Source organism: Daktulosphaira vitifoliae, unplaced genomic scaffold, assembly GCF_025091365.1.
Source record: "Daktulosphaira vitifoliae isolate Bord-2020 unplaced genomic scaffold, ASM2509136v1 Scaffold_2, whole genome shotgun sequence".
Classification (NCBI taxonomy): Eukaryota; Metazoa; Arthropoda; class Insecta; order Hemiptera; family Phylloxeridae; genus Daktulosphaira; species Daktulosphaira vitifoliae.
The window spans coordinates 29162588-29181304 of NW_026099573.1; the positions used below are offsets into that span (position 1 = coordinate 29162588).

Here is an 18717-nt window from a genome sequence, read left to right on the forward strand (position 1 = left end):
AAAAAAAATTAATTAAATATTAAATAGCAATGTTTATATAAGTAATAAATAAATGAAGACAATAAGCACAGTACTGAGATAAACATAATCAGTTTCTCCGATAAATTAGTATAACCTCTACACTATGATCTAATACTTAAATATTAAAAATATTCACCTTGTACTTGTTTATTTACAGTTGTGGTAAAATTGTCACTACCCAGTTTCAAAATATATAAAAAGAAATGTTCAAAGTTTTATTAAATCAAACATTGTCAATTATCAAATACCATATAAATTACCGCACAATTCTATCTATAGTAACTTTTATAATTTTAAATACATATTTCATTTGACTTCTAAAATTTTTTATTTATAAAAATAGTCTACAGTTATTACTAAAAAAGACATTAAAGTTTAAGATTAAAGAAAACAATATCATTAAACTCTTATAAGAATTTCATTAATCAACTTGTACAACATAACAGATCATGAGAGATGCGTGTCACAGTAAGAAAAATGATTGAATTATTTTAATGCAACAATAAGCTAGTGTGCTAAAAAAGTTGCCAAATCATAGCTCTTTTAAATATGATTCATTATAAGATGAAAAATCTAATTGTATTAATATAAACTATAAAAACATTAAAATAAATGTTGAATAATATAAGCATTAACATTTTGAAGATGTGTAAGTTTTGACAATATAGAATATTTTTCTATGCTAACAATTGTTAGATGAAAATACTTGATTTTCTCATTGTTTATTAATAAATCATGCTAGCATACTTTTCTGAAGTCATTTTTTTTTTTTTGTTGATCATAATAGGTAATTTTTTTTTTATTAATAAATTATTCATATGAAAATTGTTTGAATAACAGTCAAAGTTATTTGTTTAATTAAATGGAATTGTTTATAAGCATTAATTACTCAACTATACAAATACAAATCATTAAAGTAGGCAATAGTACCAGATTTGAGATGAATATTTTTACTTTATACTTTATAACAAGAATGTTTTTTTTTTTTTAATAATGAATAAATTATTTGTAGTGCTCATGAATTATTCATATGGGAATTATCCTAAATAATGTAGACAACTACATCAGTCATTAAAAATATTGGGGAAAATAGTATACTGTTAATTGATGAAAAAAGATTGTTTTTAAACTTAATTCTTTATTTAGGTTAAATAAATATTGCCTGAATATTAACATATCTGATCAACCACTCAATCAATGATGTATCATTTAAATATAATATTAAAATTGGATGACTTATTTTTAATTAGCTAGGTCAATGAATAATGAACTTAATTTGCTATATTTTCAAATGTACAAGTATATATAATTATTTTTATTGTTTTAATATTATGATCATTGAATTTAAAATCTCATAATTGCAATGATGAAAGGCTAAATGTTTTTTTTTTTTATATGATACGGTTAATTAAAAATATATATATATATATTGTTCTGAATTAACATCAAATGTCGAATAAAATTTAAACTTTTTAGATGAAGCACATTCAATTTATCAAATCTTAAAATTATTCATGATTATTTTTTTTTATTTAACTTTCATTAAACTTTTCTACTCTATTCAAACTTTGTTTTATGATATATGATTCATTACAAATAATAATATACATGCATTTACCCCTGTTAATTGAATAATTTATAAATAATTGAATGCCTATTACATCAATTGAACCTTTAACCCAAGTTTTTATAAATTAACTATATCAACGAATATATATGTAAAATAAAATAACCGAATGTAAGTATTTATATAGTTAAACATGGGAGACCAATGAGTTTTGATAGTTTTATGAAAAATAATCAGGTAGAAATTTGATATGTTGAAATAGGCTTCAGTTTTCATAAACAATTTTCTAAAAGTGGTTTGTACTGTTGTTTTTTAAAACACCCTTTAGCATTAAAAGACCAAATTTGTAGGTGTATTTTATTATCTGTTTAACTGCTTGTTAGTCATTTAGGATAGTAATGTTCAATTTTTAAATGATTTTAATCTGTATTAGTATTGCCTTCGATGAAACTCAAATTGGAAAAAATAGAAAGAGTTAAATTATGTTATTCAGACACTCTGATGTGTTCATTAATAATTCAAACTTGTTATTTCAAAATCATAACAACATGAATACAAAATTCAATATTTATTGACTCCATTAGGTACAAATGAATCAAATAAATATTACTAGATATTTTTGAGCATCACTCTACAAAAATATAGTATTCTTATGAATATAATTAACAATATTTAATATTACTTCACAAAATTACCCTTATTACAACATGACATATTATACAGTGTTGAACTTTCTTGAATATAACTATTAAAAAATAATCTCGGTATTTTTACAAAATATAATATATACCTGATTTCCTAAAGGCTTTAAATGAAACAATCCTCTCAGTTCACGTCGGTTTCCCATGGTGACACAGCAAGGACTGGAGAGTCTGATCGCTTGAGATAACATAGATACTTGGTAGTCATTTTTACATTGTTCATCACAGATAGTTTTTGGAAAATCAGATACTTGCGTAGCAGCATCGACCCTGTCATTAGTCGGTGTCTTGTTGATGTAAATATTATTGTCAAATGGAGAAGAGAGCAACAGATTGTTGGCATCACTTTTATTGGTAAACAACAGGTCACTCTCTGGTGGAGTACCTGTTGAATACAACAAGGGTTTTCCTACCACCGATAGGTACAGAGCGGGATCAACTGGATCAATATTATTATCCACGACTGCTTGGTTGTCATCCCAGTAGAAATGATTGGAATCGAAGCGACTGTCCTTTTCATCAAGTCTAGGTTTGTTATTACTGTGGTTATGATGAAGGAGATGTTGATGCCTATGGTGATGTTGATGTTGTTGCTCTTGATGATGATGATGATGATGACGATGACGACCACGATCAACTACATTGTTGCCCATGTATACCATTTCGGATCGGTGGGATGAATACTTGTCTCGAACCGTAGCTGATGATTTAAATCCGACAGTTTGCACGAAGAAGATAATTCGAAATCTTTGTGTTAACTGGCTGGTCGAGCAGTTTGAAAATCGTTTATATAGATACAGACAAATACAATAAATATTTGTGTCTATGTGTCCTGGTAATGTCGTCACTAGTGTAATTACATTTAATGCAATTACTAGTAGGTGTGGTCGACGAAGAATGACAAAAAATTATTATGACTAATGCGGTTAGTTGTAGAGCGAAAAATAATTTCAGAATTGACAATAACAATAATTAAACGATTCACTGTAAAAGCAGTAGCGTCCGGCTGAAACCTCATTTAAGACTAAATCAAAATCGATTTTTAGCAAAGATTACGACGTCGATAATGGGTAATAACAAAGGATTATTATATCAACATTATTAATAGAGCAATTATTATTATTATTACTAATATGGGTATAAATAAACGTGATCGATGCCGGCAACGAATGTTTGTACGTGGAACGTGTGTTATTCCTATTGTTAAGTAACGTTCTGTATTATCGACGTCGTCGAACAGCAGTTCTTTTGTCGTCGCGCTCTACATCCGTACTCCGTCCACCTGATTGTACGCGTATCATGAAGCACAGGCGCACGCACTCACACTGTGAGCTTGCTGTTATCTGCGAAATAAATTCGTTGTACGCAGTATGGTGGGGTCAGCTGATTAGGCTGTCGTCGAATTGGTGGGAGGGTTGGAAGGCGGTCAAGAAGAAGGAAGCATAAAGTACCCGATTGTGACTCATTGCACGGCGGGATCCGCCTAGTGGCTTCGTCCGGAAATTCGACCGCCTTATCGCGAAATCCCGGGGGTAAATGCTAATGAGCGTCAGCTGAGCATAGCAGCTGTTTTGGCAAATTCACCAGACTAAACATCACCTTATCAGGGCTCGTCCGTCAACGTTATCAACTCGTCGTCCGCGGGTTTCTCAGTGATACGTAGCGACAAGTTCAATCGACGGGATTCGACGTTATCTGATAACCGTCTAAATCAGCGATCATATTAATCACTGAGTGTAAATACAGAACTTGGTGCGTGTATTTGGTTTTGGTGGACGTCGCTTTTTTTTGTTATTACTATTATCGTTGTTAGACTTGCCATCATTGTTTTTCATATTGTTTTGTTCTAAATTAAGTAACGAGCTACGTCCGGTGATCGTCGCTATTGTTTTGTTGTTACATGTTTGTTTTTATATGCGACGATGCCTATAACTGATTAAAACGAATGTGCTCGTTTCTTGTTTTTCTTTTCCTAGAAACCCGCCACAATTTGTCATATAATCCGTCAAAATATCATACCGCGTTACACACCTGTGGCGTTAGGTAATGACCGTGTTGTCTGTTATCGATTGGAAACACTCCGAGAAAGTGCGGTCACGTTGGTGACAACAGAAACAAAATCAAAAAGCTAACAAGAACGTGGTCGACATAACCATTTCGATATGCAAGAGTTACAACAACAGGTGGGGTCAAGGGTCATACGGGGCCCCGATTGGAAATGGGGAAAGCAGGTATTTATTATTCAGTAGTATCTTGATTAAAACTTTCAAAATTAATGAAGGCAAATATCATGTTCGTTTGTCATCAAACCTTGTTTACTTAAATAGACACATAACTGACAGACTGAATCATTGATGATGATGTCCCAAAATTCTTATCCAAACTAAATTTGTAAATCATTCAAATCAGTTTTTAACCGAATATAAGTTTTGTTCAAAGTATAGAAAATAAGCACTCTCGCATAGCTGTTTTTCTAATGGTTAAATTTTAATGGATGGACATAGGCAAAAATATTATATAAAATTTGGTGAAAAAAGTCATATTTCTTGGATAGCTTAAAAAAAATGTTCATGCTTCATTCGCACTTAAATTTGCATAAAAAAAAAAGTCTTAAAATATTTTTTAAAAATGTTAGGTTATAAATAAGCTCTATCCTATTTTTATTAATGTAGACGTGGTAATTTTGTAAATTTGAGTCTGCTTATATCAATAATTAATACAAGCGTACAATAGATGTATACAATTACTGTATATATTTTGTTAGTAGTACTAGGACATTTTCAAGACTATAAAAAGTTGAATAATTTATTTTATCTTTATGTAATAAAAAAAGTTGGTAATGACTAATAAATATGTTATTATATCTACTCAACATGATCATATCTTACTAATTATAATTGCATTTGAAAGTGTTATAATAATTTTAATACAAATTATAGGATGGTGGAGAAGGACATACAGGGACAGTGAGAAATTTTGAATCACGTGAAGAAGTCGTTGTGGTATGGGACAATGGCACAGCAGCCAATTACCGTTGTTTTGGCCAATATGATTTACGAGTTCTCGACAGTGGTCCAACAGGTAAGAATGTAATTTTATTTGTCCATTTTTAAAAGTTTTGAACATTTTACCCTTAACTAAAATTTAAGTGTTCTTTTTCCATGTATATTTTGCTTTTAAAGCAGAATTTCATTTTAGTTTAACAAAAACAATGCCTAATAAGAATAATTCTACTTACTTATGCTAAATTAATTATTTTTTTATAAAATTTAATTTTTAACTTAAATAATTTATAATATAATTTTTAATGTTAAATAATAATAAATTTAGAAATTAATGACTTTTTCCTTGTCAATAGAATATAAAATTCAATAGGATCTTTTGAGTTTTAGATTAACTAAAATTTCATTAAAAATTATTAGTTTGTAATGTTGTAATATTATACAATGAATTCAAAATAATCACACTAATTGAGTTTATAATAAATAACTATTTTTATTCATTTACTAAAAAATACTCTATAACCAAAATTATGAACTTAATATAATTTATTTTATTTACTTTTATATAATATAATATACTAATTATAAGTTTTGTTATTTAACTTCATAATATTATTTTATAATTTAAAATTAATTATAAATAATATAATTTTTTAGGTCAAAGACATTTGGGTAGTATGTGTGATATGTGCCATCAACAACCAATTGTTGGACATAGATGGAAATGTGCTGATTGTGCAAATTATGATTTGTGTACATGGTGCTACCATGGTGACAAACACAATATCCGTCATCGTTTTTATAGAATTACTAGCGCTACTTCTATGAGTGATAGGTGGGTATAAATACTTCCCTGAAAATTTCACATTTATGAAATAATTTAGGTACACAGATAACAATTTAAGTTAAATTGTAAGCTTAAATTGAACAAGTGTACATTTAATTTAATCGCTATTATATAAATAATTTTTCTGTTTAATATATAGTAACTAATCAATTCATTTGAGTAGTATGAATTAGTCAATAAATAAGAATGTTGTCAGTCTATATTCAATTTTATTAAGCAAACTTTGTGTTTCATTATCCACTTATTAAATTGTTATATTTAAAGATTTATCAAATTGTATAGATTACTAGTTGAGTAGAAGCTGAGTATTATACTCAGTTTTGCTTAATATTTTATTTATAATACTATTCCTGAAATATTTTAGAAAAATTTATTATTTCATTCAATATTTTATTTTATATTAAATTGTAAACAAATATATTATTTTTGTTTTTTAACATCAAGGACATTTGTATGAAAAAATTAATTTAATATTTTTTATAACAAAAATTATTTTATAACCAATTTTTATATTGAAAAATCAAAATTTATTATCTTCATTAATCATTATCGGAAATATATTAACATGCTTGTTTCTTTGAAGCTTTTTTAGGATAAAATTTTCATTTTTAAGATTCTTGAACTCTGTTTAAAAATAGTACTTCTAAAATTGTATATTTACCATTGTGAATTAATTCAATTTTATTTTACTGAGTTGTACAAGTTTTCTAATTTTATCTATCATAAACATTAAGTGTAATAGTACAGTGCATACTTAAGCATTTAAGTTCATAACATGACAATAGGCTATTAATAAATACAAAATTGTTCATGTGTAGTAACACGGCCGCCGGGTATTGACGGCCGGTTATAGAAAGTGTACCGGAAATCATGTGAAAAAAAGAGGCACGGTACGGGATTAGAACCCGCGACCTAAANTAAACATTAAGTGTAATAGTACAGTGCATACTTAAGCATTTAAGTTCATAACATGACAATAGGCTATTAATAAATACAAAATTTTTCATGTGTAGTAACACGGCCGCCGGGGATTGACGGCCGGTTATAGAAAGTGTACCGGAAATCATGTGAAAAAAAGAGGCACGGTACGGGATTAGAACCCGCGACCCAAGGCGTCGTATAGACAAACCTTACCACTAGGCCACCGTGCACTTTTGATTCAGATCCCGATACACTTTCATTTAGGTTGATAACATGATGTGCGGCTGAGGGAAACACGGTACCGTATCAGTAGCTAACACAACAATTTATTATATCACAGACATCGCTTTCCATTTAGTGAGTTAAGTACATCAATTCTTAAAAATATGAGAGACATTATCTACATAATTAACGAATAAAACTACTAAAGCACATTTCTAAAAAGTGTTCTAACGAATCTTTCATATATGCCAGTGCTCAGATTGGCGAGAAGCAAATTCTTATTTTGGAATGCTTGCTTTACCAATGCTATTTTTCTTCTGGCGTTGTTTTTTTTATTGAAAGTTATGTATTTTCAAGGTAACAGAATTCTCAGACCTGTTGTAATCATGTATTGTATATTTGTATATTAAGATTTAGATCTGAGTGCATTATACTTATAAGCATTGTTTGGTTTTCATAAAATTTATTTTCATTTTAAATTTATCAAATGCACTTGATAGAATTTTTAGCATTTAATTCATGTCATGTTCAGACTCTGTTAAAATAACAATGTCATCTTCAAAGTGAATACAGTTTATATGTTGGCCATTTATTTTTACTTCATTAGTCTTGGTTTTCATTATATCTATGCCCATTTCATTGAAAAGATTAAATAGATAGTGCGACAAAGAGTATCCTTGTCTCACTCCTCCTTATTCTTGCTTCTTTTACCAATCCATTTACATTTATTTCTGTTGTTTAATCCTTATATAAAGTTGAAGATAAATTATAAACGGTTCTATATTTCCAGTCAATTCTTTCTTCTCTTAATATCTTGAATAAGATTCTTCAATCCACTTTATCGAAAGCCTCCTCTAGATCTATCTACTGTCATATCACTGTGACCCTATTTCTTCCTCTTTTTCTCATTTAAACTATGAATGATTCTAAAATTGTCATATATGAAGAGCCTTTATTATTATTTATTTACAGGCAATTGATGGAATCTAGAAAAAAATCTAAAAAGATTTCAGTACGTGGTATTTTTGCTGGAGCTCGCGTTGTCAGGGGTGTTGATTGGCAATGGGAAGATCAAGATGGTGGTGGAAGCTGTTCTTCTAATTTATCAGGCCAGAACAATGCAACTGCAAACAACAATCGCCGCGGTAAAGTACATGATATTCAAGATTGGTCGGCTGCAAGTGCTAGGAGTGCCGCTTACGTGTGCTGGGAAAATGCTGGTGGCACTAAAAATTTATACAGGGTTGGATTTGAAGGAATGGTGTGTACTTGTATAATCATTGTAATAACATACAAGAAACATTAGGATATTTTTAAACTTAAATCCTCAGTATTTATTCTTATCATAGTTCCTATTCCCACTTTGGCATTTCAAATTTAACTTTAGTTTTTTTTTATTAATTTGAAAAAATATTTCAAAATAAAAATGTCTTAAATTTTGTAAATATTACTTAGAAGAAAGATAAAAAATTTTTTATTATATTTACATTAAACTTTTAGAAAATAGGTTTTATTTATTATATGTTAATTAATAGACATAGTTATACTGAATGAATTCAATGAAATAAAAAAAAAAATCTTGTATATTTTTCTAATATAAAATTTTCACAATATAATAATATAACTCATTCAAAATGAATCTTCCAAGTTCACAAAATAATTCACTAATTCAATGTAAATGTATCAATCAATTTACTAATTTAATTTATAAACTTAATTCAAATATTATTTCTGAATTATCTCTTTATAAATTTAACTTAATTGTTATTTTCTGAGAATTAGTATTTATTTTTTTCATTAATATTTTCCTGGCTTAGAAGTATCAATTGCAACAATGCATTAAAAGCATTAAAAAATATAAAAATTAATTTCATTTAAAGTTAGGAAACACAAAGGAACTCAATCTTTATACCTGCATAGTGGTGAAAACATTTTCAAAATTTTTACTTTCTTTTATTGAAAAAAATTAATCAAATCCATTTAATAATAATAATAGATAAATTTCAAATATTCTTCTTTCTTCATCTATATTATTCATATCTTATAATAATACATAATAATTATAACAAGTAAATTAAACTTATACCATTTTACTGATTTTATTTTTGAGATAATGTATTTGGTTTCATTATTATTATTATTATTATTATTTAATAGAGAGTACATGAGGAAAATGGTAAGTTTTTCAAGAGTGCAAAAATAAAGTTATAATTGTATTTTTTTAATGATAAAACAAAAATAAACACTTAAATATAATCAAATGGATTTCATTACTATATACCACTACTAATAGACTATCAAATCAAATCATTAAATAAAAAAAATAGACTATTACTGTTTTTTCTCTGTACCATTCAGGTGTGTATCAATAGAAATATTTAAAAGTATCCTTCATAGTTCTAAAGATTTTTATATTTAGTGAAACATTACATAATGAAATACTATTTTGTATGAATTATTACTGGTAATAAGAATATACATGATAATCTATTTAATTTGATACAAAATTCAAATTTCCAATTGAGATATAAAGACTTCATAACTGTTTAAATTAAAATTAATATAATAGAGTAGTAATTCCTTAATACAAAGTACCATTTAAAATAATGATATTTTATATTTTTATTATTATATGTGAAATATTTTAGATTAATTGAAAACCATAAATAAATCGGTGTAAATTACTTTTAATATCAATGATAAAATAGCATATATTTGGCAATTTTAAAGAATTTCATCTTGTTTTTTCCATTTCTTGAAAAAATAATTTTTTGGTAATCCACAATAGTCATTATAAAGTCTTAAATTGATAAATTAAATAATAAAAATAATTTTTTGTATTATTAAATTAAAAAACTAATTTTTTTTCAGTGTGATTTAAAAACTGTACAAGATTCTAAAGCTTCTTGTACAGTGTACCGTGACCATCTACCACTATTAGGTCAATTAATGCCTGGTAGTCTGCCTGATGCTGGGGTTAACTTATTACAACAACAACAGCAGTTGCAAATAGGTGATCAAGTATGTAATTATATTATATTATATTACAGTATTATTATTAAAAAGAGAGTATTAATAATAGCTTGTTTTTATTAGAAAATTTAACACTTAAAAATAAAAAGTGGAATTAATTAGCTTGACTTTTGAGCGCTTAATTCTTATAACTAATTTAATATTTCCTTTTTCTGAGTCTTTATTTTTATATTTTTTATTACTGTATTAATCTATAAAATATTTAAAATTACAAGTTTAGATTAATGTATAACATTTATAAAATACTTATGTTTCCCATCTATTTATTAAGACATAAAATTATAGAATTGTTAACGAAATTAATGTGATGTAATTATCGTTAGCCTATGCAAATACTTTTAATATTTTATTTTTTCCAGGTAACAGTAGACTTGGAGTTGGATGTTGTACAGTCATTGCAACAAGGTCATGGAGGATGGACTGATGGTATGTTTGAATGTCTTAGGAGAACACCAGGTTCACTTCCAGGAGAGGCTAACTACCTTGCTATTGGATCTGTTGTAGGCGTGGACGAAGATCATGACATTGTAGTGTCTTATCCTAGTGGCAATAGGTACTGTAAAAATAATTGAATGAAAATGAGATTCCCTAATGACAAACTCAGACTTTCAAAAAGCTTTTTAGACATAAAAAAAATTAAAAACAACCATTACATTAAAAAAATGTTTTATTGGTGTTTTAAATGTTTTATTTAATTATTTTTAATTGACCTTATGCAACCTCATTATAGCTGAATGAGCTAGTGAGGGATTAGGTTTGTATCACTGTTAAAGTTCCTATATAGTCACCTATCTTTACTAAGGTGGCAACTGAATAATCCACTGCATTATACCAAGTCCCCGAAATATGATTAATGCTATTTATTTATCTAATTCATACACAGTTGTGGTAAATTGAAATAGAGCAGATGCAATTATTAATGCCATGCACTGTTTACACTAATCAAATCTTCTTCTTTTTCTTCCTCGCCTTAATCTCAACTACTTGGGGTCACCCACCCTTATCCTAAACTTCCATTTGACACGATCTCCCACATCCTCTACGCTCACATCAGATGTCCAAATATCGCATTCAATAGCATCCCTCCATCTCTTTTTTGGTCTTCCTCTACCTCTTCTTTCTTCAACATTCATTTCTATAACTGTTGCTACAGCTTCTGATTCTTCTCTCTTCGTAACATGACCAAATCATCTAAGTCTATTTTCTCTCATCTTATCCACGATTGACGCTACACCTATACTCCCTCTTATATGCTCATTTCTTATCTTATCTTCTCTAGTCACTCCATTCATCGAGTATTCTTAGCATTCTTATCTCTGCTACACTCATTCTCTGCTCTACTTTCTTATCAACCGCCCAACACTCTGAACCATACATCATAGCTGGTCTCACTACAGTCTTGTAGAATTTACCTTTCAGCCTCATTGGAATTCTCTTATCGCATAAGTCACCAGACGCTTCTCTCCACTTCAACCACTCACACTTAATCCTGTGTCTTACATCCTCGTCAATAACACTGCTCTTTTGCACAACTGATCCTAAATACTTAAAACTTTCCACCTTTACAATCACGTCCTCGCCTGTTGTCACTGGTCTCCTTATTTCACCTACCTCGTGTGTTCTCCTTTATCAAACTTGTACTCTGTCTTACTCCTACTTATTCTTAAACCCTTTTTTTCAAGAGTTGATCTCTATACCTCTAGTCTTTAATTAATTTCCTCCCTATTTTCTCCTATTAACACTATATCGTCAGCAAACAACATGCACTAATCAAATTTATCTCTAAAATATTATGGTATTTATAATTGCATATTTATATATTTTTTAGATGGACATTTAATGCTGCAGTGTTGACAAAAGTATCTTCTGGAAATCTCGCTTCAAGTGGTGCTGCTGCTTCTAGCGATGCTGCTTCATTGACACCGGCTACAATAACTGTTGGATCAACTGTTATTGTGGATGCTGACTTACAACGTGTCAAAACCCTTCAAAGAGGTCATGGAGAATGGGCAGATGCAATGTTGATGGTACGAAAACCAAAAATATTTTTATATTTATTGATAATTATTTTTGTTAACATCATTTCTTCTATATTTTCACTATCAATATTCTATGTGAAATAAAACATTTCATATATGTATTTCCTTTTTTGTAATTTCATTTCAACTGCTTTATTTACTTCATGATTTATTAATTTTTAATAGATTTTATGCCTATTATGATAAACACAATAAATTTTACATAAACACAATAACAAACATTAAAAACAAAACATTTTTTTCTTTTACATTCCAATTGAATAATGTGAAAGAGATCGATTGGATTGAATATAAAAAAACACTCATAATCTTATATTCTTTAAATTATATTAATATTAACAATATTTCCAGGCATTCATTACCTCAAAATCTAAGTCTTCATATTTAAAAGTTTATTAATTAATTAATCATTATTTTTATTTATGTCTCACAGACTTTGGGTAAAGTTGGTGTGGTTCAGCAAGTATACGATGATGGTGATCTGAAAGTTGCTGTTTGCGACACATCTTGGACTTACAATCCTAGATGCTTAACACTGGCATCTCGGTCCAGTAGACCAATACCTGGAGCTGTAGCAGCTGGAGGGTATTATTATTATGGTGGTGTGGGAGCAGTAGGAGAATCTAGAGGAACAGGAGATGACCAGCAATTAAGAGATTTACTGTATGCGCGTGAAGGAGATTGTGATGAAGGTATTTAGATTATATATTAGCTTACATAGAACATGTTTTTTATCAATATTTTGATAAATAAATAATAATAAATAAATAATAAATAGATAATAAATAAAAAAAGTATAGTTCTTATTATAGTTTTTATGTATATTAAATATTATTATTACAGCCTCATTGATCGAGAAAATGAAATTGGCCAAAATTGGACCATCCGATACAGTTCGTTTGGGTGAACAGTTGGTCAGGTCAGCAGCTAATGGTGACATGCAGACATGCCGTCACATACTCGAACTATTCACTAAGCGACTAGATGCTTCTCAGCAAGAACAAGACAATCTGACTAGTATTGGAATAGAAACCAACAGTATGAACAACAACTTCAGTTCTTCCGTTCCAAACCATAGCAACAACAATAACGGTGCTAGCAGTAGCAATAATAACAGTAATGGTATTAATCAACTGAGTGTTAGTTCCTCCTTAGATCCACCGCCTACAAATACTGGAGCTTCAATAACAGCTCCTTCAGTCTCTCTGACCCAAGATTCTGCTGTTGTCACTCCCTTAGATGGGACTTTGCAAACAGCTGATAGAGATCAACCTACAGTAACTAACAACAGTCTCGTTGATTATGTGTACAATGGGCACTGCGCCTTACAAGCAGCTGCACAAAATGGACATGTCCGACTGTGTAAAATGTTAATTGCTGAATATGGAGCAAATGTTGAATTTGAGGTGTGTATGGGCTCAATAAGAACATTATTAAAAATTCTACTATGCTCGGGTGTTAAATCTCTAGTTCAGGTCTTATTTCAACAGGATATTATAATATTTTTATTACTGTCATACTTCTCTAAAGCGGAGTATCGACTGTTTTTAAAAGCTTTTCATTAAAATATTTCTAGTAAAAAAAGTTTGAAAATCAAATTGATAAACAATTGAAATATGATTGTTTGTTGGTTCAATAATTTTGATTTAGGTTTTAATTCTTAATATCTCAAAATTCATTCACGGAGTGTTACATATGATTTTTTTTTATTAATTTTCTTTTAAAATGTTTAATTGATTTGTTAATATTATCTTATAATTATTTCATCAACTACAATCTACATTTCACTTTTTTAACAAAATATTCACTAATAATTATTAATGATCTTGATTAATTTTTATTAGCTAACAAAGTAGAAAAATATTTTAACTGTATTTGAATATAATTCTGACATTAATCTGTATTTGGCTTTTTATTTTTTTCATCTAGTTTTTAAGAGAATAATTTCTTCTGATAAGCAAGCAATAAAATTATAATAACTTTTTTTTTTTGCCAAATAAATTTTATTTTTAATGTATTCATAATTTTATCTGTGCAGAAATTGAAACAGTTCAACAATAACGTTAAATTTTTAGTAAAAAAATTAAGTTCTACCAGGATTTAAGGTTCATAATTGAAATAATTTTTAAAAATTAAGGTTTTCATGACATTTTTTATACATGGACACATATAATATTTCGTTATTCCAGGTTCGCAATCAACGTTAGATTTTCATATGGAATATGTTTAGATTAAGTAATAAATTTATTATAACCGGATTGATTATTATTGAATGATTGAACTAACTTAATCTATTAAAAGTTATTTTAATTCAATGACTTTTTATTTATGAATTTTAATAATAGGGCTTTCACAAGAAAGTAGTAAAAAGTTTCCTTACGTATTATTCTCTATGAAAAAATCTTATACAAGCCACTTTTTGAATACTCTAATGAAATATATAAATTTATAGTTTGAAATTTTTTTTTTTTTTTCTAAGGTGATGTTTAGTAAATATGTAAGCTTAATGTGTCTATTCCTTTATTAAATAATTATATATGACAGAAAATCTATCATATTCCCTGCACATATACTAAAATATTCAAATAAATTAAAATTTAACTTTCCAGTGCTTAATAAATAATAAAAACAAATTAGGATCACACTTGCTCTTCTAAAAGGGCAATTTCGATTCTGTAAATTAAACAATGATATTAAATATTTCTTTAGTTATTTAAGTAAGTGGGCTTTTCTACACGGTGATATAATTTATTTGATACAAATATATAATAAATTAGATAATTAATTTAAAAGTTATGGATTTTTTTAACACCAATGTCATTTATTGAAATATCATGTTTATTGATTTATTAATATTTTTTATGGTTATGTCATTAGACAAAAACAAATGACGAATTCTCAAATATTCTAAGACGTGGTTTTCTTAATTAATAAGATTATACATTGGTATCACTCGACAAAATTTAATCGTTTTAGTCGGTAGTTTTTTAATCTAAGAGAATGATACCAAAAAGTAATTATAAAAAAAGGACGATTAAAAAAGGAATTATAAATAAATTTTTCATTTCTCATATTATTAGCTTCGAGACGGCCCCGCTGATAATTTTCTTCTTGTTTTTTTTTTTTAGGACAAAGACGGAGACCGTGCTGTACATCACGCTGCTTTTGGAGACGAACCTCAAGTTATTGAGCTTTTGGTCGGTGAGTACGACGCTGATATAAATGCTCGAAACAAGCGCAGACAGACCGCATTACATATCGCCGTCAACCGAGGACATGCTTCTGTGGTCCGTACCCTTCTTCGACTTAATTGTTTGCCCAGTCTGCAGGTGAGTGTGATCAAGTGTTTTAATATACGTACTATGGTGGTATTTGATCGAAAATCATCGATTTTGAAGGTTTAGTAATAATTAAAAAATATTTTTAATAATACCCTAGACAATTAGTTTTTCCCGTTTTTTCTGACACGAACAATAACTTGTCATAGTAATCATGACTAGGTTAGTAAAATTTGAGATGAGCCCGTTACACTTGTGGTTCTTGTAGCGGTGAACGCTACAAGACCCACAAGAGGATGTCAAACCCTCTTGTCCTCTTAATCCGTGCCAGTCTTTATTGGCACATACTATTTTAAACTAAATAGACAATTGCTTTGCTTTTTATTAATATCTACAAACTATTTTGGTCCTCTTATTCTGTAATTATTTAGAACGTTACAGTAGGTTTTCGTTATGTAAAATCTCGAGAGAAACAAAAAAAATGTCGAGTTATCAAAAAATTCGAGATATTCAGTTTTAATAAAAATAAATAAAGATTTATAAAATTGCCGTAAAACATGTAGAGTGTTCAGTAAGTAAGGAAACCGTTTATGTTGTTCTCATTTTTTGTAACAATAGATCTGTTTCCTTTGGGATTTTGGACACTCTGTATAATGCATAACGTTAAAATAATTTTTTTTAAATAATGTGTCAGTACAGTTCATTTTTTCTTACTTCTCTCTTCGATAATTTTTTCTAATATTGATAAAGAAGAAAAAACACTATTTTCCATACTTTTAGTACTTTCAATAAAATTGTTCTTATTGTGAACTTTGGATTGTTGTATAGAAACTATAATGACTTACTTCTCTTTTTGTGGTTCATGTTCATTATCGCTACTATCAGTATTGTCGATAGCTTCCTATAAGAATTCATTTAATTTTTTTTTATTTGACCTATAAACGATAGAGATTTAATTCCTTTAAATAACCTAGGTTTCGTTGCTTTACCTATGATATACGATTTAAGTTTTTCTGTTCCCGGACATATTCGCTCTTAACATAATTAATATACGATCTTTGTCATATTTTCCACCTGTATTTAAGTTTTATCTGATAAACATTTAAAAAACAAGTCTGTTTCGACCACGTTAAAAATATTATTAGAAGAAAAATCTGCTAACATTTCTAGAAGGTTTTTAACTCTTAAGCATTTATATGTGTTGGTGGAAGCACATTCCCCGCAAACTTCTCGGAAAATGACATGTCTTTTTTTTTTCAATTTTTTAGCCACTCACTGCTGACTTTAAAATTAGTGTGCTCTAATTGTTAAGCATAAATGTTTGCGTTTTTATGTAAAGTTGCTTCACATATTTGTATGTTTTTATCTTGATACTAAGTAAATAATTTTAATAAGCATTTGTCCGTATAGAATGTCAACCTCATTTTTTTCACGTTACCATTAGTATAAAACATTAAAATTTTATCTTTTTGTTTCATAATTGACGATAATATATTCGGCAGATAGTTAAATTCTTCAGCAATTTCACATTTTTTACGTTTTCCCTCTTCGACCAAATGTATTTACACACATTTTTGCGAAATAGTGAGAACATTTAATTTACGTTTATTATTATTATATACCTACTGTAAAATTTCCTATTATTCCCAAGATGTAACGACTTAAATCGAATTATTAATTTTCTTTCGAGTTATCTAGTGAAAAACATTATTGTTCGTAATGGTAGTTTCGGGAGATTTCATTGCAGTTCGAGATATCAAAAAATCCTAATTCATTACTTTACAACGTGTCTATCGAAAAATCCTTTTCTTCGATTTCAATTCTAATGAATCCGTTTACTTAATAGAATTTTTTTTTCGTGTATAATCCTCTCGATTTGTATTCCTTCGGTGTGTATATTTTATCGTTTTGTTTGCAGGACACCGATGGCGATACACCGCTGCACGACGCCATCTCAAAGAAGCGCGACGACATCGTGGCAATGCTGTTGGACGGCAACGGTACTGGATCGGGTGGAGCCGACATAATGTTAGCCAATAATAACGGTTTCAACGCTTTGCACCATGCGGCCTTACGAGGAAATCCTAGGTAAGCGCATTCCGCATGAGGTTTAATTACATGGAATGACATTTTTCTGATTTTCCTAGACGAGAATCTGTTAAATTTATTTTCCAAACCTTTATAGCCCTTAGTAAATCTTGTAAGCTAGGGCCACTAAAAAACATGAAAAAATTATCAAGGTCGATTTAAGGTAATAGTTAGATAATGGGACGGTGTGGCCGAGTCGGTAACGCGGCGTTGCTTGACGCGCACTGTCTCGGGTTCGAAACTCGGTCACGGCGGCTTCATTTGCCCAACGAGAGATCAGTTCGGTAATTGGAGTCGCCATCCCACTCTCCGGCGACGGACTAACCACCCGTCCCGGAGAATAAATGGTTAAGAAAACCTGCTCCTAGGGGGAGGTCGCTATGGCCCTTAATGGACTAATAAAAGCAATAATAATAAAAAAAATTTAGACAAGTAAAAGAATCTCGAGGCTAAATTTAGTAAAATGACCGACTCCGAAAAATAGAGTCCGCCACTGTTTAGAATGTCATTTTTTGTATTAATTTTTCAAAATTAGCAACTCTTTTTTTTTTTTTTTTTTTTACATATGTGAATGTTTGAACTTTTACACTGATTCGAGTCGAAAATAATTACTTTCTCACGAAAGTAATCTATAGAATCTCACGAAGCTAATGTTTACCATTGCAAACTAAATCTGGAAATCATTGTGTGTTGTCCTTTTTTCGAATAGATATTTTTATACTCGCACGTATTCATAACAATCAACTTTGGGCTTTTGCTATTAATATTATTAGAACAAAAACGTGTAATTCGTAAATTATGCGTTTGTATATGTATATGTGGATATCATTGGTGCTTGCCCGCACGTATGCGTGTTCGCCTCTGACTGTAGATGATTGTATATTGTTCACCGTTGTAGGGTAGGCGTACCGTTAGTACGCTCTCATAATTTATAATAACCGACGCTGTGCGTTCAAAAGTTTGAAACGCCGCAATGCGTCTAGTACTGATCCCCCCCC

The 18717-nt window shown here is 29.3% G+C and overlaps 2 protein-coding genes across 2 annotated transcripts in view; one reads left to right on the forward strand and one right to left on the reverse strand.

The window, feature by feature from the left end:
* The window catches only part of LOC126898096 (uncharacterized), a 21678-nt gene extending 18052 nt beyond the window's left edge, over positions 1-3626 (reverse strand). Inside the window, exon 1 of the mRNA XM_050672044.1 lies at positions 2379-3626. Within this exon, the coding sequence (XP_050528001.1) occupies positions 2379-2951 (573 nt within the window). The 5' untranslated portion in view covers positions 2952-3626. The remainder of the gene's footprint in view (positions 1-2378) is intronic.
* A 260-nt stretch (positions 3627-3886) lies between these two features.
* Positions 3887-18717, forward strand: part of LOC126897227 (E3 ubiquitin-protein ligase MIB1-like) — a 48332-nt gene continuing 33501 nt past the window's right edge. The window contains exons 1-11 of the mRNA XM_050670651.1: positions 3887-4520; positions 5229-5370; positions 5949-6126; positions 8254-8542; positions 10153-10302; positions 10674-10867; positions 12143-12341; positions 12787-13045; positions 13197-13759; positions 15482-15682; positions 17550-17719. Coding sequence (XP_050526608.1) covers positions 4452-4520; positions 5229-5370; positions 5949-6126; positions 8254-8542; positions 10153-10302; positions 10674-10867; positions 12143-12341; positions 12787-13045; positions 13197-13759; positions 15482-15682; positions 17550-17719 — 2414 coding nt within the window. The 5' untranslated portion in view covers positions 3887-4451. The remainder of the gene's footprint in view (positions 4521-5228; positions 5371-5948; positions 6127-8253; positions 8543-10152; positions 10303-10673; positions 10868-12142; positions 12342-12786; positions 13046-13196; positions 13760-15481; positions 15683-17549; positions 17720-18717) is intronic.